This window comes from Leuresthes tenuis, unplaced genomic scaffold, assembly GCF_036924035.1.
Source record: "Leuresthes tenuis unplaced genomic scaffold, fLeuTen1.0.hap1 SCAF_22, whole genome shotgun sequence".
NCBI lineage: Eukaryota > Metazoa > Chordata > Actinopteri > Atheriniformes > Atherinopsidae > Leuresthes > Leuresthes tenuis.
In genome coordinates, this window is record NW_027325376.1 from 3,218,592 (window position 1) to 3,241,295 (window position 22,704).

The window sequence follows — 22,704 nt, forward strand, 5'->3', positions numbered from 1 at the left end:
TCCAAAAACATCAGGAAACATTTATAAAAAGTAGCAAATGTTTAAATTTATTACGAAAATAGTTGCTAACTTTATAAGCAACTGTTTTTAATCTAAGCCGTTTATTTTTGCTTGATTTGACACTTCATGTTAATTAGGCTAATTATGCTACTATCTCGCGACGTCTTGTGGCTGTACGTCAGAATTGCAGCCGGGAACAGGCACCTCTCGCGATACTTGGAATTTTCCACTATGGTATCCAGTCCAAACAAACAGCGGGTGAGTAAGTTTATCGTGAGCCCAGAAACTGGCCTTATCTTCTGGTAAGAAATGCCTATAAACCTTCTACAATGCTAGTTTTAGAATTTATACCTTATATACATCATATTAGGTGGTTGTGTCGAGTTAAAAATGTTTTTTGAAGGCATGCCAACGACCTCACGTTAAGCATTAACCCAATGAGCTATCAACTGTGAAAGCTGACAGCATGTGAAAAGGAAGCTTTTAATTCAGGCTGAAGTGGCATCTATATCGGCCATATTACGGCTGTTCTTCTGCTTCTACACCATCTTGTCCTTGCGGTAGTTTCCTTGCATGTTGATTGATTTATTTTGAGTCAGGTGTTAGATGATTCATGCAGTATTTTCATCTGCTGGATTCTTGACAGGCAGAAAGTTGATATAAGAGGTCAAATATTAAGCTCCTTTTTTTGTCTACTATTTTATGTGCTTTTTAAGGTAACACAGCTCATGAGACCCTGGTTCAGAGAATGATGATGAAGAAAGGAAGATGATGGGCTCAGAAGGCTGTTGATGGGATGTGGGGTGGAGGATGAAGATGAGGAGGATGAAGCTGAGGGTGAGCCGCAGTCAGCTGCTGTCTCTGTCCAGAGAGCAAACATCTGGAAGCTTCCAGAAGGAGGGAACGCTGCAGGTCGGACGGAAGGAGACTGGTATAATTCTTTTCTATTCTGGGTTCACAGCTGTAACATCTTCTTTTCTGTTCTCCTTTATTTTATCACGTCTCTTTTGTCGTCTTTTTCTCTTTGCATACTTCTGTTTGCCTAAGTTGTGCTTCCTCATCTCTTCTTTCCTCTGTCCCCCCATCTCACATCTGTAAATTACTCTCGTCAAAACATATTTTGGGAAAAAATGTATCTAATGGAGAGAGGATTGAAAGATGTACTAAGAAGGGACTGTTTTTGCGTCTTTTCTTTGTTACTCTTAGGTTTTCTTTGTCCTCTCTTTGGTCCTCTCAGTCTCTTTCCATCTCATGACTCACTCTGTCTTCACTTCCTGGAATATCTGTGTAGTTAACATTAAAAAAAAAACCTACTGCATCAGAAGTGATCACAGCCACAAACACTACAGTACTGTGCAAATAGTAATACAGTAAATAAGGCAAAAACAGAGTTTTTTATCAGTTCTCAGCAGCTTTAAGGTGAATATCTGGTCTGAGCTCCTTTATTCTCCAACACAGCCTGAACCCTCTGAGACAAGCTTTCTGTCATTTCTTTAAGGAGTCTTCAGGAATAGTTCTCCAGGCTTCTTGAAGGACATCCCAAAGCTCTTCTTTGGATGTGGGCTGCCTTTTGTTCCGTTCTCTGTCAGATGATCCCACACTGCTTCAATAATGTTGAGGTCCGGGCTCTGGGGAGGATTCATCCCTCCATAAGACCTGTTGCCACTGATTTTCAGTCCACTTCTTGTGTCATTTGGCACAGCTCAGCCTTTTCTCCCTGTTTCCCTTCCTTAAGAATGGCTTCTTGACAGCCACCCTTCCATGGAGCCCATTTCTGATGAGGCTTGGGCCAACAGTAGATGGATCAGCTGAAGGTCCAGATGCATCTCTCAGGTCCTGTCAGGTCACAGCTGGATTTTTTCCTCTTTCTTAAGGACATCACTTTCAGATCCTGTTCATCTGCTGTAGATAGTTTTTTAGGCCTGACACTTCTTCTTTTGTCCTCCACTTGTCCAGTTTCCTCAAATGTTTTAAGGACACACTGCACACCATGCTGAGATATGCCAAGTTTTCAGCTAATAGCTCTTTGGGAATCACCTTGTTGCTGCAGAAATCCTATTTTCTGTCTGTCAAACTGTGTTTTCTTTGCTGTTTTTCATAGATGCAGCTAAAGAAATGGGAACAAATTGGTTCTTTGCTAAACTGTCTGTTATGTGTCGACACCAGACTTGGTGAAAGACAGTAAAAAAGCAGCTAATATCCAAAGCCACTACGGCCTTAAAAGGTTGTTACGTTTCTCCAGTGACAGCAGAAAGCCTTACAGGCGTTCACGAACAAGCCCTCTGTGTTTCAGCTCTTTCAGAGCGATTTTGTCGGCTGAGAGGAAACCTGCTGTTCATCCTGAAGAAACAGGTGAGCCGCAGAGAGAAGACACAAGTGAAACAGAGCAAAGTTTTATTCGTTTTGGACTCCAAGTGAATAAAATGTCAACACAGGCAGGAGAGCTGGAGGAGGTCTTGCTGCTGGAGAGATGTAACGCCACGAAGCTGCCAGATGACGACAGACGACTGGCTGTCAGTACGTCACATGTATGTTTTTACGTAACGTGTTTAAAATGTGAAGAAATGCAATGAGAGGTGTTTGGTGTGTGCGTGTTTAGGCTTTGAGAGCGGCGACCCTGTGCTGTTCATGCAGTCCAGCAGCTCGGCAGAGTGCGTGTCCTGGGTGGTCGCTCTGAAAAACGCCAACGCAGAGTTGCTGAGGAGACGCATCACACACCTGCGCACACTCATCAGCAGCCACACCCGGCAGCAACACACACACGCTGCTGCGGAGCACGCGGCACCAGATGACAGCCTGGGAAATGATGCAGGTGCATTTGGAATACTTTGTGGCTCTTAATGAAGTATTTTCTTGAGTTGTGTTACGAGTTTATTTAGTAGAAGAGAAACAACCACCAGCTTGACTTTGATTTACTTAAAGCTGATGATGAATATGCTATAAAAGCTCCACCTGATGTAAGCGTGGGTGCATTGAGTTAAAGACTGATGTGATGTTTTTCTGTGGCCACAAGATGGAGTCCAGTCTGCTGCCGTCGTGTCTCCACTTCAGCTAACTGTCGGTCTGTTGTCACACACACACACACACACACACACACACACACACACACACACACACACACACGTACTGTCGAAAAATACTGTCTTTATTTATTCAGTCCGTTAAATTTCTGTGTTTTTTATTCACTTCCTCCCACAGAGTGCAGAGGTGTGGTTGCCATGCAGGCCGGAGTCCAGGTTCAAGTTTCTGTGAATGATGCACACGCAGCCAGGAAGCACTGCAGCACTCAGACAGTAAAGGTACACACACACACACTCACTTTGATGTGTAAATACAGTCTGATCAGTGTGCTTCAAAGTGCTCCTGTTTCATCATGGCGTTGCCGTGAGGACCGGTGTCACTGAGGCACTTCTGCTGGTCCTCACTGAGGTTTAAAAGTCTTTTAAACTGAGGCCATGGAAACACGGGTTGGTGTGTTGTAGGGATCGGAAGACGGTGTGATTCTGACCTCGGTGTGTTTCCGTGACGACTGCCCTCTGTACCACCACAGCAGGATCAAAGTCTCAGTTTGCCCTGCGGAGGAGTCGGCGACACCCACCACAGTGAGTGTGTTTTGGTGCACGTGGGCGTATGAGAGGATTAGTGTTGAGGATGTGTACGGGAGCCTGACTTCTCAGAGCTCATTTAATCTCTTTCTGACACACATAGAAAGTAACGTTTTAGATAAATAGATATTTCCCTTTCCAGCCCTTTACTCAATCTCCTTCCTTTCTGCCAAACTCCATCCCTCCAGGCACTTCACTAATCTCCATATTTCCCATGATGCACATGTTTTTAATCCCTCTGGCAGTGATGAAAAAGCACTGATTGAGGGAGCAGACAGATACTCAGCCGGTGTGTGTTGGTCTTTTTGGCTAAACACACTCACAGGAGACGACTAAAGTGGGACGCTGACTGTTCTTTTATGCTTGACGGAGAATGTTTTTCGGACACGTTTCATTCCTGGATTAATGGACACTTCTGCTCTTCAGCATCTTTCTTTGATTCGTCTAAATCTTTGCTTAGTTTTTCTTCCTGTGAATGGATCACAAGCAAAAAGAATCATCATTTAGCTGCTGCCACAGTCAGTCATCCATTTCACTCGGTAAAATGGTGCCTTCAGGTGCAGGTAGGAAACTTCAGCTCCAGTGTAACATTTGGCGTTAGAGGCGCTGTATCTCCACTTTTCATCAGACTCAAGATGCAGACAGACATTTCTGTCTGTCTTTGATCAAACACCTTCAACTTCAGACAGTTTCATGTTGTTTTTATGATTAATGTCTGTGCAGCAGTGCTTTTGGTGGCTTTCTCAAGGAGCACATTTCTGAAGCAAACACAAAAAAGCAACCAATAATCAGGGGTCAGAGGTCGCAGCATCTGATAATGCACCTAACATAAACAAAAAAAAGGAGAAGAAGAGACTTTCATCAAAGTTTCAGTCTTAAATCTGCAGCCGAAACGGGAAACTCTAGAAAGCCCGAAGTAAAGAGATTAAGAGCAGAGTTGGATGCAGAGGGCGGCGATGGCGTGCACCGAGCGTCTCCGTCCACCAGGAAACAACAGCGCCTCAGCTGGACAGGTAGGGGAGTGCACAGACATATTATCCCTGTTGTTAGTTCTGAGATAACACACAGCAGAATATCATGAGGGATGAATTAAGCAGTCATTATTTGATAAACTGACAAAGATCAGATGACATCATCAACACTGGTGCGGCTGAAGACCTCAGCTGGCTGTTTATCACAGCTGTCAGTAAGCGGCTTCATGTGAGAAGTCAAAGCTTTCCGCAACTTCAAGAGGAGAAGAGCGTGACCTTCAGGAGACTGATGTACACACTGAAAGCATAAAGGATTTATTTAAACATTACACCATATGGTCCATCCAGCCATTATCTCCAGCTTATCCGAGGACCAGCTGCAGAGGTAACTGGTCCAGGAGGGAAACCCAGACATCCCTCTCACCTGCAACACTCCAGCTCCTCCTGGGGGGGTGTTCCCTGACCAAAAGGGACATATATGCCCTCCAGTGAGTTCTGGGTCTTCCCCGGTGCCTCCGTCTAGTTGGATGTGCTCCAAAAACCTCCAAAAGGAGCTGAGTCCTTTCAATGCTGAGGAGCAGCGGCTGGATGGTGGAGCTCCTCCACCTACCTCTAAAGGCTGAGCCCAGCCCCCCTCTGAAGGAAGCTTTTTGAAGAGGCGAGGGTTGGAACAAAGATGAGCCAATAAATCGAAAGCTTCACCATTCAGCTCAGCTTCCTCTTCACAACAACGGGTTAGGGTTAGAGCTGGAATAGGGTTGGAGCTCGAGATCCTGTTTTACGGTAAAAAAACGTAAAAGTGACAAAGGTTGCAGCCCCGGCAGAGTCCGACTTCGTTCGACTTTGTTCCTAGAATGCGGACACAGCTCTCGCTTTGGTTATACAGGGACCGAATAACCCACAAAAGCGACTCTGGTACCCCATTCTCCTGCAGCAGCCCCCGCAGAATCCAGGGGAAAAGGCCTGTTAGCCTTCTCCAAGTCTACAAAACACATGTAGACTGGACGGTCAAACTCCCGTGATCCTCTCAGACGACAGTCGCCTGCAGACAGCAACAATGACCTCTGCCCAGCCTGCAGAGGTGGTCTTATCATTGGGGGTGTCCTCCACATTACTGAGCTTTATTTAGCCCATGAATTAGGGCTGAGTATCGCTACTCATTTCCTGAATCGATTAAATTCTAATTCAGAAAGTTGTGATTCAGTTTGATTTCCAACGAGGTTAATTTTCTACTCAGATAATTCAGTTTTAGAGCTGTAAAAGAGGTTTTCACGAAAAGAATGGCAAAAAAAAACAGATTAAATAAAAACTGTACAATGAGTGTTCTTTCATGTTAAAAATAAAGCCAAGGATTTAAGGATTTGTATTGTAAAATCTGGTTTTTTACAACATGTTTGGAGGAACTATTACTTTGAAATGTTTAACACATTTTGACTGAATTTCAAATCCGAGACTATGGTTCTCAGCCGGAAGATGGTGGAATGCTCTCTCCGGGTCGGGAATGAGATCCTTCCCCAAGTGGAGGAGTTCCAGTATCTCGGGTCTTGTTCACAGTGAGGGACGAATGGAGCCTGAGATTGACGGCGGATCGGTGCAGCGTCTGCAGTGTTGCTGCACCGACCCGTCGATGTGAAGAAGGAGCTGAGCCAGAAGGCGAAGCTCTCTATTTACTGGTCAATCTACGTTCCCATCCTCACCTTTGGTCCCGAGTTGTGGGTAGAGACCGAAAGAACGAGATCGCGAATACAAGCGGCTGAAATGGGTTTCCTCCACAGGGTGTCTGGGCCTCCCTTAGAGATAGGGTGAGAAGCTCAGTCATCCGGGAGGGGCTCGGAGTAGAACCGCTGCTCCTCCGCATCGAGAGGAGTCAGATGAGGTGGCATCTGGTTAGGATGCCCCCTGGACGCCTCCCTGGGGAGGTGTTCTGGGCCCGTCCCACTGGGAGGAGACCCGGGGAAGACCCAGGACACGGTGGAGAGACTAAGTCTCTCGGCTGGCCTGGGAACGCCTCGGGGTCCCCCGGAAGAGCTGGAGGAAGTGGCCGGGGACAGAGACGTCTGGGTTTCTCTGTTAAAGCTGCTGCCCCCGGGACCCGACCCCCGGAGAAGCGGCAGATGATGGATGGATGGATTTAATCCCAAATAGTTATCAGCGAGATGTCCAGTTTTCATGTCTGTGAAGAAGAGAATTTGATGAAAAACGGTGAAGATTTAGGCAAGTTGCAGTTGATTTTGGAGCCTTTATGCGGTGGGACAAAGTATGTCAGCGACCAAAGAGGCCTTTTCTATGTCTCTGCAGGGTAAGAGATGGTTAGTAGTTAGTTACGAGTCCTATCTGAACATCTCCTCTAACGTCCTGAACACTTCTGCTTCTACTTGAAACATCTTAACCTTCTTTTCTTTGTCTGTTTTGCCCAAGAACTCCTTGAGAAACATTAGCTCTGTGCTGATTTGCACGTCTGAGTGTTTGTTGCCCAAACTCTGAGTTGTAAGCGAGGAAATGTGGCAACATTTAGCTTCTTTCTCTGTGTTTGTCTTTGGAAATGAAGGATGTGACGTCACCGAAGGGGTTGTTGGTCTGAGTTTGTGGTTTCAGCGCTGTGGTGTTTCAGTGTCGCTGTGGAAGATGAACTGTTGCCTCACAGGTCAACAGAAGATTAATTTGCTTAGAACACGAGTAAAATCAGCTGCATTTTCTGACATTAGCATGTCGCTACATTTTCAACTCAAGGGTGAGGGACGTGAAAGCTTCTTTTCATGTTCCACGAATCAGTTTATTTCTCAGTGAATTGAACACCTTTGGGTTTCAGAGTTGCACTCAAACAGAAAAACAGCTCATTTAAGATGTAACCTTTGGCTCTGGAAAACCAAATTTCAACTCATTCCCACATTTTCTTTCAAAAAAGCCACGAAACCTGCTACAAATAGGGCTGAAACAGTTTAAATGAATCCGTAAACAGGGAAACTATCCAAACATCTCACTTGGTTTTGTATCTCTTCCACCTCCATGTAGAGGCAGCAGATGAGCATTATATTCAGACAGTTACTAAGCCTTCTTTTCTAAAACATGATGATAAATTGATGACATCATACAAGATGCCGCCTCAGGCGTGTTTAAACTGTGAAAACTGTGACCATTTGTCACTTCTTAAAAGCTGTAAAATGTGCTGGATTAGCTGGATGTGTGTGGGACAAGTTTCTGTAAAATGTGTGAAAATATCCACGATGTCACGTTATTTGTGCCCAGCAGCTCAAAACTGGTGTGAGAACCAGTAACTTCTAACTTTTGAGAAGCAGGAAGTGGTACTTTTTAGATTTGTGTCCTGCTCGGCGTAGTTTCACTTCACTGTGTTGGAGTGTGTGTGTGAGATATTCGAGTGCTTTTCCCTTGTGAAGGTAATCCTCTGAGCTTCTGATTATCGTCATAGCAGCAGAGTGATTTCAGTGTCGTTGCTGTGGAGCTTTTTGGTGCGTTACCAGGTGGAGATGAGCTCATGAGTGGGTTTGGATTAGGTCATTTTCTAAAGTCTTGTCATGTACATGTTACAGTATGTTTAGCTTTATGTAGACACACAAATGACTAGATATATAATACTGTAAATATGAAGTGATTAGCTTGTTTTCCATCACTTTGTATCTGACGCTCGGTCTGTTGGGAGCTTCATTTAGGAACTTGATGTTCCAGGCTTCAGACTATTGCTGTTTTTACACTTACTGAACCATTAATTACCAGCAACTACCAGTGGACAGGCTTGTAAGTTATGTTTTTACTCTGTTAGAAAAAGTCCCGTAACTCATTAGTGGTAGGAGTAGTCCCGGGTATTTATCGGCGCCGATGAGGACGCCACCTGGTGGACGGTGCGGTCTGGGCAACACGAGTGGACGCAGTTTACACGTTAAACAAGAAATTCCCCGTCTGTTGGACAGCTTTGAGCCGCTCTGTGCTGTTGTTGTGGGCCTGTTGGAAATGATAAGCTAACCTAGTTATCTCAGAGGATCGGGATTGTTGGCGTTTGTGGCCCACCACAGTCTGCGGGATCGGGGATTGTGAGTCATATGGACAACTTGAAGGTGAATATCTCACAGTTTGATGCTAACTGATATCGCTCTCCTCCCCTTTCTGTCTTAGAGGAGCTTTCTGGGTTTCACCTCTTTCTCCATCAGAGATCTCCTCGGGTCCAAGGAACCTCACATCTCTCTTAGCCTCAGGTAAACTCACCTTAAAGATCCTTTTGCTGTAGCTGTTTGTCACCTCTTTCATTTTACTGTCACATTGTTGAATCATCAGGGAAAACACAGTCAAAATAATGAAAAAACTCATTTTTCCCTGTGTTATATTATCCCTCAACCCTACTTGTAAATACTCGCCATTCATGACCTCTTTACTCCCTCTTTTATTACTTGTTGAAGAAGCTCTTTGAAGTCAATGAAACGCACGTCATAAAGACTTTCAAAAGGTCCAGGAGATAGCTGATTGGCTGTTGCTTGGATACCTGCGACCAGAAGAGGAAGTGAGAGGGTAGTATGTGGCCCAGCCTCTATATTGTGTAGAAAGAGACTCTCTTCCTGTTTGGCATCACAACACCTTCAGAGAGCCAGACGGAGAGTATTAAAGAGATTAGAAAATGAAGAGAAAAGCAGAAGAAAGCCGGGACTGAAAGTATGACGACGGAGAAAGACACATAGACAGATTGTGGGAGAAAACAAGATGTAAGCAGACAGTTGTTGTATCTGTCCTGGCATGTTGCATTCAGGTGTCTGATTTTTGATGCATACCTCTGGCACAGCTTGCAGAGCTACAGTCGAGGCTAGTTTGTGCTTTTGGGCTTATTTCTGTCGTTTGTTAGCTCCGACCAGAGATTTATTTGGCCATCTAATTTCTTTAGTGTGAGTCTGTTGCTAAGCATGTTTGCTGATGTTGTTACCTTGTTCCTAATCAGCTTTGTAATGCTACGCGTCTTTATTGTTGCGTTGCGTCTCTTCCCAGCAGGGTTTACAGTTCTGACTTGCTAGTTATCTTGGGTGCAGGTGGCTTTTCTCTTAAGTCTCTTATAAACTTCTCTTGCTCGTCAACTTCTTCATTTTGTTCTCCCGGTTCTGTTTCATTTAGCTTGTGATCTTTTTCATAATTAGTTGTTTGATGGTAACTTTCTGCAGCCATCTATCTTCTGTTCAGCTTCATCTTTCTGTTTTTCTTGTGCTGATAGTTATCTTTTTTCTACTTAACTTTGTGTCACTCGGCTTGTTTCCTGTTGTTTGTTGTCATAGTCTGACTTGCTAGTTTTCTTTTTAGTGTGGTTCATCTTCCTTGTTATCTAGTTTCTGCTTCTTGTTTTGGTTCTTAGCTTGTTTTTACTTAGATGTTTCTGAAGTAGCTATCTTTTTAATCTTCATCCTATGAGTTATCTTGTTTCAGTTAGCTTAATCTCACTGCTGTTTACTTTGTTTTGCTTGTTAGCTTGTTTATTACTCAGTTTTATCTCTGGAGTGCACTGTTTTGCTCGTTATCTTGTTTCCAAGTATCTTTATTTTGTTCCTTAACCTGTTTCTCGTTAGTTTCTGCTTTTTAGTCGAGTTAACATTTCTTATTGGTTGTTTTATCTAACTTTTTACTTGTTTCCCGTCAGTTTTCTGGTTGTCTCCCTCACTAGGTGTAAAAATAAGTTTTACCTACCAGTTAAATTTATTTTAAGTGAGTTGGAGGAAGTTAAATGTGTTTCACTGTAGATGATGTAACTTTTCCTATCCTTCACCAGGACGATGGATGGTGTGAACGAGGTCGGGGAGGTGAAGGTGTCCCGGCTGCAGATGCAAGATGAGAGCGAGAATGAAGCTGCTCCCGAACACAAGGTTGAGAAAGAGTCGGCGGTTTTCTTTCTTGTGCGAAACACTGCAGAGGTGGCATCCTGTCACTTCTTCTACGTGGTTTCCTGTTGGTCATTTTCAGGGTTTTGAAATGAGTCATGGGTGCATTTTATCAAGACCTCCATTTAGATTTTGTTTTCAAATATGATCACAGGAAACTATGAAAAAGGCAGCGGGTACACAGTACTTGGTAGAAGAGGTGTATTTCTGTCCATGTCACCCATACGTTTCTCTTTGGTCTTGCCAGTGTCCTGCACTGTGCGACACTCTTCACGGCTCCATCCAAGACAAAGAAAACAGTCCGATGATGAGAGCTGGTGAGACGCACACTTGCAGCTACATGCACGTGTTTCTGTGCCTCTGCTCACCGGGTCCGTGTGTGTGCAGCTCTGTGTGCGCAGGTGTGTAAGGTGTACAGGTTTCAGACGGAGGACCGGAGGTGGCTGCTGGTGCGGGAACAGATGTCCGAGACGCCGCTCTCCTTCTCTTTACCCAAACAGCTGCTGAGCGCGCTCATTCAGGAGCACACAAACAGGTGTGTCTGGTCCCATCTTTTTGGGACATGTGGCCTTGTTCTTGATTGATTTGTCTGACATCCTCTGACGTCTCCATGCTGCTGGCAGCACTTTTCCCAGCCTGTTGCTTCACTGTTCATGAGGATATTTGTTGGCGTACAAACTTTCCCAGATTTTTGCGACTACGCCCTGTTTCAGTTTGAAATCTGGACAGTTTTTTAACAGTTTGTTTTTAATTATCTCAGGATCCTCGAACTCGGGGAACTCGGTGAGCTTTCGCCCCATTGGGATGGGCTCCGCCATGATGTCATCAACCACTGTAACCATCTCATCAGCCTTTATCAGAAAACGCTGGCTGAGATCGACAAGCTCTCAGGTGAGGTCAATTAACTGCCATGTGGCACGAATCCTTAGTTTTACGATGGTTCTTACAGAATTTAGCTTTTTATTTTATAATGGAATTATTTTGATCGCTGCACAACAGATTATACGATAGTTTTCCATCTTTTTCTTACAAACAGCCTCATCCTGCTTCAAATCGAGTAGCACCAAGTCCAACAGACACCTTCAGTTTGTTCCAACCAACCTGCACTCGCAGCGGATGGAGGTCACCAGTCCAGGCAGCACAGGTAACGTCCACGACCTGCCTCTCCACCTTCAATCCCTGCTTCTTTTGTGGGTCTTTTGTGGGTTTTTCATGCACCTCTCTCACCCGTTCTGCTGAAGGTGTCTGGTATGAGGTGATCACATTTGGTGCTCCGGCCGACCACCACCACGCCTTCAAACACGGAGGGCTGAAAAGACTCCTCAGCAAACACACACACTACGCCGAAGGGTAACCTCCTCACCTTCACTTTCAGAGATTTTCACTCCTCTTCCACTCTTTTTTTGCCCTCCCCATTGTTGGCTGATGTCGGTTAATCTCTGTAATCTCTGCTCTGTCTGGATTAGAGGCGCTGCATTGTAGATTAGCACACAAATACTTTGCATTTCATGGAATTGTTTGGGTCAGTCAAGATCATCAATCACCGAAAAGATGAAGATACGATGAGATGTTCCTTTATTAAGGTTTTGATGAAGCAACAGACATCCTTAAGCAGTTCTCTATAAGATTCTTAACATGTGTCAGAGTTTGCTGTTAGTTCTCTGAAGACTTTCCTCTTTTATGACCCACCTCCCTCCCTCCCAGGTCTGTCTCTTATTCCCAGGACGAGAGCTGCAGAGCCAGGGAGCTGCTGGCCAGCGTGGCCCAGCTGCTGCCTCTGATCTTCGGGCTCGCTGAGGAGCTGCTCTCCATCTCTTTGGAGCTGAACACCGCCCGGCTGCAGGAGGTCCTGGACAGCCTGACGCTGCAGGTTAGGAGGGAGTAAATTTTGGGTTCTTTTGGGTTCACATACGCCTGCAGCAGCCTCTCTGTGCCTCCCACCCAGATCGAGCAGTTGGTCCACGCACTCAAAGACGAGCTGGTGAAAAGCGCCCTGCTGGCGATCCACACCCAGTGCACTTCTGACTGCGCCAGCAGCCACGTCCACAGCAACGGTTTGCTCTGTGAGAACGCACCAGCCGGTGAGGACAGCCAGCCGCCGCTCGACAGCCGGCGTGACTCTGAGTATGACGAGGAGGAGTGGGTAAGGTGGAGCGTGTGAGACCGCAGCTTGCTCCGACTGTAGCATCATGCTACAGATGTAATGTACATGTGTGTGCAGGACAGGGCGTGGGTGAACGTGGCCAAAAGTCTCAACTGCATCATCGACATGGTCGACCGGTTGCAGGGGAGACGGCGCCGCTCTCAGGAGCTGCAGGAATCCACGGGCGACACCAAGTCTCAGAACACCGGTGGGATGTTATTTCATGTTTCTGACGTCTGTGTGATTCAAACAGCTGAAAGGGACAGTTTGGGTTTTCTCTCGTGGGGTTGTGTGCCTGACCTGCAGCAGGCGGCTTCAGACCAGCCTCCTCAGACCGGTTCATGTGTTCTGCAGCTGATCAGCAGACAGTCAGGAAAGCTCCACCTCTGTGGAGGCAGCAGGACAGTAACAGACTGGTTGGTTTACATCCTCCTTCTTCTTTCCCTCCAGCTTCTCTCTCCTCCTCCTCCTCCGCCTCCTCCTGGCAGGAGCAGCTGCTCCCCCTCGTTGTCACTCTCAGAGATTGTGTTCGTGAGGCGGTGACGAAGGCTCGAGCCGCCATGACCTTCGTGGTCCTGCAGGGGGCGGTGGCTGCGACTGTCTCTCAGGGGTCGGAGCAGATCGTCCAGCGACGCCACGCCGTCTTCAGCCAAGCGGTGAGAAAGGAAGAGATGAACTTTTTCAGTGTTTTTTGATCTGATCGGGTCACTAAAAGTGGTTTGTTGTCTCCGTCTGTCTCCCAGCTGTCAGCAGTGGTTTGTGGCTTCCTGCTGAAGTTGTATGGAGGTTTGGAGGATCCGGACTTCCTGCAACAACTTCACACTGTGGGAATCCTGGTTCAGTTTGAAAGCCTGCTGAGCACGTATGGTACACAAACAAATACAATATTCATATTAACGGGAAAAGAAATTTGGCTGTCAGCTTTGTCCCTTTAAAGTGAATATCTGGTCTGAGCTCCTTTATTCTCCAACACAGCCTGAACCCTCTGAGACGAGCTTTCTGTCATTTCTTTAAGGAGTCTTCAGGAATAGTTCTCCAGGCTTCTTGAAGGACATCCCAAAGCTCTTCTTTGGATGTGGGCTGCCTTTTGTTCCGTTCTCTGTCAGATGATCCCACACTGCTTCAATAATGTTGAGGTCCGGGCTCTGGGGAGGATTCATCCCTCCATAAGACCTGTTGCCACTGATTTTCAGTCCACTTCTTGTGTCATTTGGCACAGCTCAGCCTTTTCTCCCTGTTTCCCTTCCTTAAGAACGGCTTCTTGACAGCCACCCTTCCATGGAGACCATTTCTGATGAGGCTTGGGCCAACAGTAGATGGATCAGCTGAAGGTCCAGATGCATCTCTCAGGTCCTGTCAGGTCACAGCTGGATTTTTTCCTCTTTCTTAAGGACATCACTTTCAGATCCTGTTCATCTGCTGTAGATAGTTTTTTAGGCCTGACACTTCTTCTTTTGTCCTCCACTTGTCCAGTTTCCTCAAATGTTTTAAGGACACACTGCACACCATGCTGAGATATGCCAAGTTTTCAGCTAATAGCTCTTTGGGAATCACCTTGTTGCTGCAGAAATCCTATTTTCTGTCTGTCAAACTGTGTTTTCTTTGCTGTTTTTCATAGATGCAGCTAAAGAAATGGGAACAAATGATGTGTCTTTGTGACAGGCTGCTGGTAACAAAGTGCCTAAAGATCCAGTTTAAAATGGCTTCTTTGCTAAGTTGTCTGTTCTGTGTCGACACAACACTGGTTCATCCCTTGAGTTAGGAGCCTTTTTCCTGCCTGAATGGTTCATAGGTCAGAGTTCAGTGGCTTAACAAACGCATTAATTCCTTCAAGACCACTTTAAAAGATTAGAGGAGAGTCTGGCTGCTTGGAAAAAAATGTAAAGAAATAAGAGCTGGATCAGGACTTCAGCATAATGTTGTAAAATCCCATAAAAATATCCATAAAGACCCACTTCCAGTTAGTTGCGTGTGATATATTCATCTTTATAACTGGACAGCGTTAAACCCACTCCGCTGGATGTCCATGAAGTGTTTGTGTTTGTCAGGTGATGAGTTGGGGATGCTGGAGGACATGGAGGTGGGCGTGGCCGACCTGAGTGGAATGGCGTTCACCGTTACTGAGGCCAACACGGAGCAGCCGGGCGACCTGCTGCCAGCGCTCAGTGGAACATGGTGGGAAGTGTTGTGTGCACACACACTGTGAACACGCACGTGACCAAGGTGCAGCTTCAGCATAGTGTGTATTCACCTTTATCCAGGGGCAGTTATGTCGTCCAGGTCCCGCTGCCCCCAGAAACCTTCGGGTCGTTGCCGCGGGAACTGAAAAATGGGGGATTGATACGAGTGGAGCCTGTGCTGTTCAACATCGGGATCAACCAGCAGCAGAGTCTGGCTGAGAGGTAACACACACACAGCTCAGACCTGTGGAAGGCTGCAGTATTGGTTCTGATCTGTAACGACATGCTGTGTCTGGGGGCCTTTAATCAAGAGTTAATTTCTAAATACGAGCGCAGACTTCTCCCTCGCACTCACGCCCCGCTTTGTGTTTCCCTTTAAAAGGTGTGGCTGCTTGTTGAGAACGTCTCTTTTGTGACTTTGGCTTCCTTCTGGGACCTGTTTAGACACTGTGGGAATGTTTGGGATGCTGCAGTGACGTGTTGTTGTTGTTCTCAGGTTTGGTGACAGCTCCCTGCAGGAGAGAGTGAATCATCAGAGCTGCGAGCGTCTCAAAGCTTATTGTAACTCACTGAGAGGCGCTCTGCCCCACACGGGTGAGGCTCTGTTTCTTCGGGAACTCCTCGATTTAGCGACTGTAAAAAATGAATGAGTCAAAGTTGACTGTGATGAGTGAGAGGCGGACACAAACGATGCCTGACCGAGCTTCTCTTTCTCTCAGCTGGTGTCCAGTCGCTGGCGGACCTGTTGGCGTCTCTGGATCGCAGCGTGGAGGCCAAGAAGAGGAAGAACGTGGAGGTTCTGTGGATCGCAGCGATGGTAGGTTGCTCTGAAAACTCAGAGGCAGAGTCACTTTTGCTGTTTACTCTGCAGTTTCTGGTTGTTTGACAGATTCTCTCTCCTTTATTTCTGCAGTAAAGACATCAGAAGACTTTTTAAGACTCGTCAGATTTTTTTTCTTAGAGTTTTTTTCATCAGAAAAATGGACAAATGTGCATCCTATGATGCAGCAGCTTGCAGAAGCAGCTTTAGCAGCAGTAAGCTGCAGTAATGGTTTCCTGTGGGACGTTATCAGTCTCTCACATGGACGTGCATTATGAGCAAACAGCTCCACTTTGCTCTGGTCTGTCCAAAGGACATTGTTCCAGAAGTCTTGTGCTTTGTTCAGATGCAGCTTTGCAAACCTAAGCTGTGCTGCCATGTTCTTTTTAGAGAGAAGAGGCTTTCTCCTGCAGCCCTTCCAAACAAGCCGTCCTTGTTCAGTCTTTTTCTAACTGTGCTGCCATGACCTTTAACCTTTAACATGCTAACTGAGGCCTGTAGAGTCTGAGATGTAGCTCTGGGCTTTTTCACCTTGGGGTGACCTTTAACCTTTAACATGCTAACTGAGGCCTGTAGAGTCTGAGATGTAGCTCTGGGCTTTTTCACCTTGGGGTGACCTTTAACCTTTAACATGCTAACTGAGGCCTGTAGAGTCTGAGATGTAGCTCTGGGCTTTTTCACCTTGGGGTGACCTTTAACCTTTAACATGCTAACTGAGGCCTGTAGAGTCTGAGATGTAGCTCTGGGCTTCTTCACCTTGGGGTGAACTTGCTGGGACGTCCACTCCTGGGAAGATTGACAGCTGTCCTGAATGTTTTCCACTTGTGAATAATCTTTCTCTCTGTAGAATGATGGACTCCAGATAGTTTGGAAATGGCCTTATAACCCTTCCCAGACTGATGGGCAGCACATCTTTGCAGAAGTCTTTCCTCCTCGGCATTGTGTGAACACACAGCTGAATGCTGCAGAGCAGCAAACTGACACAACTTCTGCTTTTATAGAGCTGCTCACACTCAATCAGATGTATTTGATCAGCAGCACCTGGCTGCTGCTTGCAGTAAGGGTTCACTTAGTTTTTCACACACTGGTTCTGTATGTTCACGGTTTTTGAGGTTGTGTTTCCCTCATTTTAGGAGCTGGTAAGAAGCAGATTATTGTAGCTCATAAGTGTGTGATGTCACTGCTGTGTGAAATCTTACAGCTGAAGGAGGGTTCCCTTTTTTTCACGCGACTAAAACTAGACACGTGAGGCTTTTGAGTTCCCCGTGCGGCAGGGTTATGCGTGTCTTTGTGAGGCGAGGCCCTAACCGTGTTTCCTTGTGTGCAGGCGTGTCGGAAGGTGAACGGCGTGCGGCTGACGAGCTGTAAGAGTGCCAAGGACCGCACGGCGATGTCGGTGACGCTGGAGCAGTGTGCCGTACTGCGGGAGCGACACGCTCTCAGCCAGCAGCACTTCAGCACTGCGCTGGACTGCATGAGGAGGTGTGGACTCAGCCGCCTCCCTCCCCTCGTCCTCCTCTCTTTCCTTTTGTGCCTCCTTTCCTCTGAATTTCAGTTGAATCTTTCTGTTTTTTCTGTATTGCTCTCTTTGCTTTGTCTTCATTTTTTCTTTCTTTGTCTTTCTCCTCCAACCCCCCCACTCACCACACACATGCACACAAACACTCCTCTTCCTCCTCCAGATCTCATCTGTCCTGGGGGCAGGTGCTGGGCTGTTACACCCACTCCGGGTTCACTGTCTCTGGGTTAAATCCAGACGAGCGTCCCTCAGGTCTGCAGAGCTCCTTGCTCCCGCAGTGTTTGGCCCCCAAGGCTCCCAGACGTCACCTTTACCCTGTGGCCTTCCTCTTAGTGACTTCTCACCTCTTGGTTATTTGGCTCATCCTCAGCCTGGTGATACTGCTGGCCAAATACCAGTAAACTAGCACAGACTTTTAGCCCAGATGTTGTTTTGTATGACTCCTTTTCCCCCCCCGAGACCAAAAGTGACCCGTCCAGACACAAGTAACACCTGAACTGGAAATGCTTCCTTTAACCCAGAGGCTTCTTATTCCTGGCTGCCATGTGCTCATTGCGGACGTGTGGCAGCACAGTTCCACACTCACTGCAGTACCGATGCCTCTCCTCAGACAGCCGCTTCCCAAAGCGTTGACACAGTTGTTGTGGTTCTGCTTGTTTCCTTCACCTCGGTGGATCTGAAGTGAAGCTTTCTGATGTAGACTTTTAACTGTTAAAGATTTTTCATCGACCTGTGCAGGAGTGTCCATCTTCTCCGGCTCAGAAGTGCAGACAGAGGAGCGGTTGTTGTGAAGCCTTTGACCCCTGGGAACATCTGCAACTGACTTCACATCTTGAGAAGCATTTCCAGGCCTTTACTGCTGCCTGTTTGTGGGTTTGCTCTCGGTTTGCTCTTTAAGTTTCAGAAGCTATGGGGCTTCCTCAGCTGTGTGACATTGTCGGCCTGTACTGTGAAGCACCGTCCGGTTAGCCGAACTTAGCCGAATCTGACCAGACATTTACGTTTAGCACACACTTGCATTCAGTCCAAGACAGATGGCTTCAGGTCTGATGATATGACGACAAAGTCGATCAACAACCTTTGGCCTGAGGTGGCCTGGTGAACCAGCCTTACTGCTGAGAATTCATGACTGGCACAGGCATAAGATTGAAAGTCTCACATGAGCATTTAAGTCCTCCTGATGAGAAATGGAATCGCCAAGTGGCACCGAGAGGCTCTCAGTAGGCTGGATGATCTGAGCTGCTGTTGGGTGCAGACGCACAAACAACCGTCCTGCCTGTGACATGCAGCCGCAGAGAGGTTCCAGGGCCCACATGTACCTGGTACCAGTCCACCTCACACTCTGGCTCAGGCTCATTTCCAGTCTGTGATGGCGGTAATTGGAACGTCCAGGTCCTGCTTTTAGCTGCTGCCCACCTCGCAGTGCACTGGACCTTTAATCTCCTCTCTGAGTGCTGGGCCCACGCAGGTGAGCACCCCCCTCCAGGCCTTTGAATCGATCTTAGTCCGACCCCTGCCTGAAAGCAGTTTCCAGTGGAAAACCCTGGCAGGGGCTAACACCCTCAACCACTCAGCTCTCGGGATGGTAGGGACACTCGGCCGCGTTAGGGTGCTGCTTCTGCATGGGGGCAGGAGTGTCCACATTAAAATCAGTTCCCCCTTCAATGTCGTGTACATGCCAAATAAAGATGAAATGGCTCATAAATGAGGCCCGTGTTGTTGTTTTTCCCTTCACCTGAGAATGTCATCATATTTTCGATGCGTCTTCTGATTCAGATGAATTGTGTCAGTTTTCCATGTTTGTTGTGAGCCGGCTGAGCTGAACAGAGCAGCAGGTAACTGGCGTCTCACTGCTGATCTGTGTGCACGTGTATTTGTGCCATGCTGCATGTGTGCAGGGACGGCTGCAGGATGGAGAACGTGCAGAAGAACGTGGGCAGCAGGAAGTTCGCCTTCAGCAGCGTGCAGCTCCTCACCTTCCCCAAACTCTACCGACCTCCAGACGGCAGCTACGGATAGACTCCCCCACTGTTTCTGCACCTCAGAAGATTGTGTTGTCCGTGCTCTGTGACAGTCGGCTAACTTCACACAGAGTTTGCTGCTGATAGTTTTGTGCAACATGGCAGGATATTTATCAGATTTTGACAACGTGAACGACGACTTTGAGTAAGATGGACGTTCTTACCGGAGTGAATAAACTGTGCTGCAGGGGGGCGTGTGGATGAAGTGGTCCCAGTAGAGTGCCTGTGTAGAAATCCCTCCGTTAGCTCTCCTGTAGCTGCAAGTAGCCACATAACAGCAGCTCTGAGCTAACAGAGCTATAGCACACGTTCATTCATTCATTCTTCTTAAAGTATTGGTGAAATAAAGACAGATAATGCCTTATTTAGAGGCTGCATCCTCTAAGCCCCGTTCACTCCGTTATATGGATCTCCAGTTATCTAAATATCTTACGAAGGACGCCGACTTTCACCAAACTGTTCTCGGTGAGCAGATGAACGTATTTCATGCCAGAAATAAGGTCCAGGTTTAAAAATACCGGAGTTCCCCTTTAATTTGAATATTTTATTTACAACAAAAGGAAAATTATTAAGTTATTTACAAAGAGGCACATTCAGACTCCACCTCTGTCTACTCTTGGTCACATCATTCTGACCATAACTGCTAATAATTGACCATAATTGTGAAGAACGTACAATAAAAAGTTTAATTGAGTGATTTTTGTTTTCTTTGTACATCAAAACCTTGAGCATGAATACAAGTGTAGCATTCATCAAACAGCTTCTGTTCAGAAATCACAAACATTTGCACAAAAACACACTTTTAACCATCCAAAAACACGTGTCCAAAACTATGAATCCAACCTTTACACAAACATTAAATGTCTGCTGAAAGAGTTCATTTTAAGACTAAAAAAGTCCTGATTCTGCTGACTTTTTGTTTCTATTTCACACAATTATGATTGAAATCTTTTTAGTATTTAACTGCGGGTTCCCTTTGTTTCCTCATTGTTGATTAAAATATTTTAATAACTAAGTTCAGCAGAAATTAAAACAGCAGCAGGTTTGTTAATCACTATTGATCATATAAAACTTCAGTTTGATGACAAATTAAAGTCAGTTAAATCAGTGTTTTTCTCAGAATATTAGCTGTGAACAATAAAATAATGACTGATGATCATGATAATTACAGTTTGCATCACCTCGTCTTTACATGGATTTGAACAACAACAACCTTTGGTCTGACAAACCAATAAATGTAAATGTAATTAGTTTAGGAGGATAAAATCATGCTGAGCAGTGATGGCCTCCATGACTGAACAGACACAGGAAGGAGCTCCACCCAAACAAAGTCAAACATCAACTAAACAACAACCAATAAGAGGTGAAAGTACCACCCATAAAGTGTGACTGACAGCTGATCTCTGTGCAGTGAAGAACTGACTCAACAATGATGGAGACTAAATAAAGTGGAAACTAAAACACATTTTAACCAACTGTCCCTGAACTGACTTCAGTCTATTTCAGTTTTATGAACTCAGCTGTGGCTCCATAATCTAAAAGCAAAACTCCAGCATGGAGCGGCTGAGTGAATGAGGCCTGGACTCTGTGGAGGAGAGTCATGGTTTCAGAGACGCTGTAGAAAGACAGAATACCTGCTCTGTGATCCAGATACACTCCTATTCTGGAGGACTGAGGACCTGAGACTGGAGTTTGGACTTTGTTGTGGTAAAATCTGTAACCGTCTGTGTCACAACATAATGACCAAGATTTGTGGTTGAATCCAAATAAACATTTATCTGAGTCTCCTGCTCTGCTGATGTTCTTGTATGTGACTGCGACACAGACTCCGCCTCCTCCCCACTCCACCTCCCAGTAACAACGTCCAGTCAGACTCTCTCTGCTCAGAACCTGAAAACAGTCAGTGAATCTGTCTGGATGACTAGAATAAGACTGTTGTTGTTTCATTACTGTTGCTTTTCTGTTCCCCTCAGATAATGACAGATATGTGTATGCTGTGTTTAGATCCAGTGTGATTTCTCTGGAATATTTTAAGAATCCAGCTCTGGTCTCTGGTTCTGGTTCTGACAGTAAAACATCCACTTCAGTCAGTGAGATGTTGGTCCATTTCTCTCTCAGGATGTCCTGTAGTTTCTCTCTGAGCTCTGACACAGCTGCTGTCACAGCCTCAATGTGCCTCAGAGGATGGATCTTGAAGCTGGATGAGGGTGTAGACTCCCTGAGTGCTGACACTGAGGGGCAGTTGTGTAGAAACTGGATGTGATCCTCTGTGAGTGAGAGCTGCTGCAGCTCAGCATCTTTCCTCTTCAGCTCAGTGATCTCCTGCTCCAGCTTCTCCTGAAGCTCTTTGACTCGACTCACTTCAGTTTCCTGCTGGGATCTGATCTGCTGCTTCACCTCAGAGCTTCTTTTCTGGAGGAGACAGATCAGCTCAGTGAAGATCTTCTCACTGTGCTCCACTGTTTTATCAGCAGACTGATTGATGGCCTCCACCTCCTGCTGAAGCAGCTTCACATCTTTCTCTCGGTCCTGGACTCTCTGCTGGATTTGCTGTCGACTCCCCTCCAGCTCTCTCTGCCTCTCAGTCCTTTCTGCTGCAGCTGACACTGTGTCGTGGCCTTTATGTTCATCCACAGAGCAGAGATAACAGATAGACTTCTGATCAGTGCGGCAGAACATCTTCATCACCTCATCGTGAAGAGAGCAGATGTTCTCCTGGAGGTTCTTGGAGGGCTCCACCAGCTTGTGTTTCCTGAATGGAGGTGAATTATAATGAGGCTGAAGGTGTTTCTCACAGTAAGAGGCCAGACAGGCTAAACAGGACTTGATGGCTTTCAGTTTTCTTCCAGAGCAGACATCACAGGCCACATCTTCAGCTCCAGCATAGCAGTGATCAGCAGGAGCAGCTTGGAGTCCAGTCTTCTTCAGCTGCTCCACTAAAACTGCTAACATGGTGTTTTTCTTCAGGACAGGCCTCGGTAGAAAAGTGTCCCTACACTGAGGGCAGCTGTGGATTCCCTTCTGATCCTCTCCATCCCAGAAGCCTTTAATACAGTGCATACAGTAGCTGTGTCCACAGGGAATAGTCACCGGATCCTTCAGTAGATCCAAACAGATCGAACAAGAGAAGGTTTCCTGATCCATCTGAACTCCTTTCTGCGCCATTTCAGCTCTCAGTAACAATGACTTTGTGAGTTTCACTTCCCTACAACAGAAACTGGTTTGAGCTCTGATGTAAACGACCAACGTCTCTGCAGTGAATTGAACCAATCAGCTCTGATCGTTCAGCACAGTTTGGTTACACCCATCTTCAAAAATGTATATCTGAGGGGGAGGGAACAGGAAAATATGTAGACAGAGTGTGTTTCTTAAGAAGAAGGAGGAGGAGTTATCAAGTTGGGACTGATTCACAGAAGAGGAGCAGTTTGAAGCAGATACTGTATGTTTAACATGAAAAACTCAACAACAAACTAGAATAAAATAAAGTCATGTCACACCAAACTGCCTCTGAACAGACATCTGTTGTGTGTGTGTAAATATTTCCTGCTTCCATCAGAGTTACAGGAGTCAGTTATTGATAT

At 46.2% G+C, this 22,704-nt stretch overlaps 2 protein-coding genes across 3 annotated transcripts in view; one reads left to right on the forward strand and one right to left on the reverse strand.

Moving 5' to 3' along the window:
• The window catches only part of LOC140281516 (tripartite motif-containing protein 16-like), a 285,220-nt gene extending 262,825 nt beyond the window's left edge, over positions 1-22,395 (reverse strand). The window contains exon 1 of the mRNA XM_072375954.1: positions 20,260-22,395. Coding sequence (XP_072232055.1) covers positions 20,621-22,288 — 1,668 coding nt within the window. The 5' untranslated portion in view covers positions 22,289-22,395 and the 3' untranslated portion in view covers positions 20,260-20,620. The remainder of the gene's footprint in view (positions 1-20,259) is intronic.
• On the forward strand, positions 725-19,165 carry LOC140281514 (type II inositol 3,4-bisphosphate 4-phosphatase-like). Of its 2 annotated transcripts, XM_072375950.1 has the most exons (25): positions 725-931; positions 2,294-2,352; positions 2,436-2,517; positions 2,600-2,812; positions 3,014-3,061; positions 3,199-3,299; positions 3,483-3,602; positions 8,705-8,784; positions 10,332-10,425; positions 10,688-10,757; positions 10,828-10,975; positions 11,201-11,331; positions 11,477-11,584; positions 11,682-11,790; positions 12,145-12,310; positions 12,386-12,583; positions 12,662-12,791; positions 13,034-13,239; positions 13,327-13,450; positions 14,632-14,758; positions 14,845-14,985; positions 15,260-15,357; positions 15,483-15,580; positions 16,911-17,065; positions 19,001-19,165. In XM_072375950.1, the coding sequence occupies exons 1-25, from the start codon at positions 811-813 to the stop codon at positions 19,119-19,121; spliced, it is 3,048 nt and encodes a 1,015-aa protein (XP_072232051.1). In that variant the 5' UTR covers positions 725-810; the 3' UTR covers positions 19,122-19,165. The 2 variants fall into 2 exon arrangements, with proteins under 2 accessions (XP_072232051.1, XP_072232052.1); XM_072375951.1 differs by lacking the exons at positions 725-931; positions 2,294-2,352 and having other exon boundaries at positions 2,436-2,513.
• Positions 22,396-22,704: the final 309 nt, after the last annotated feature.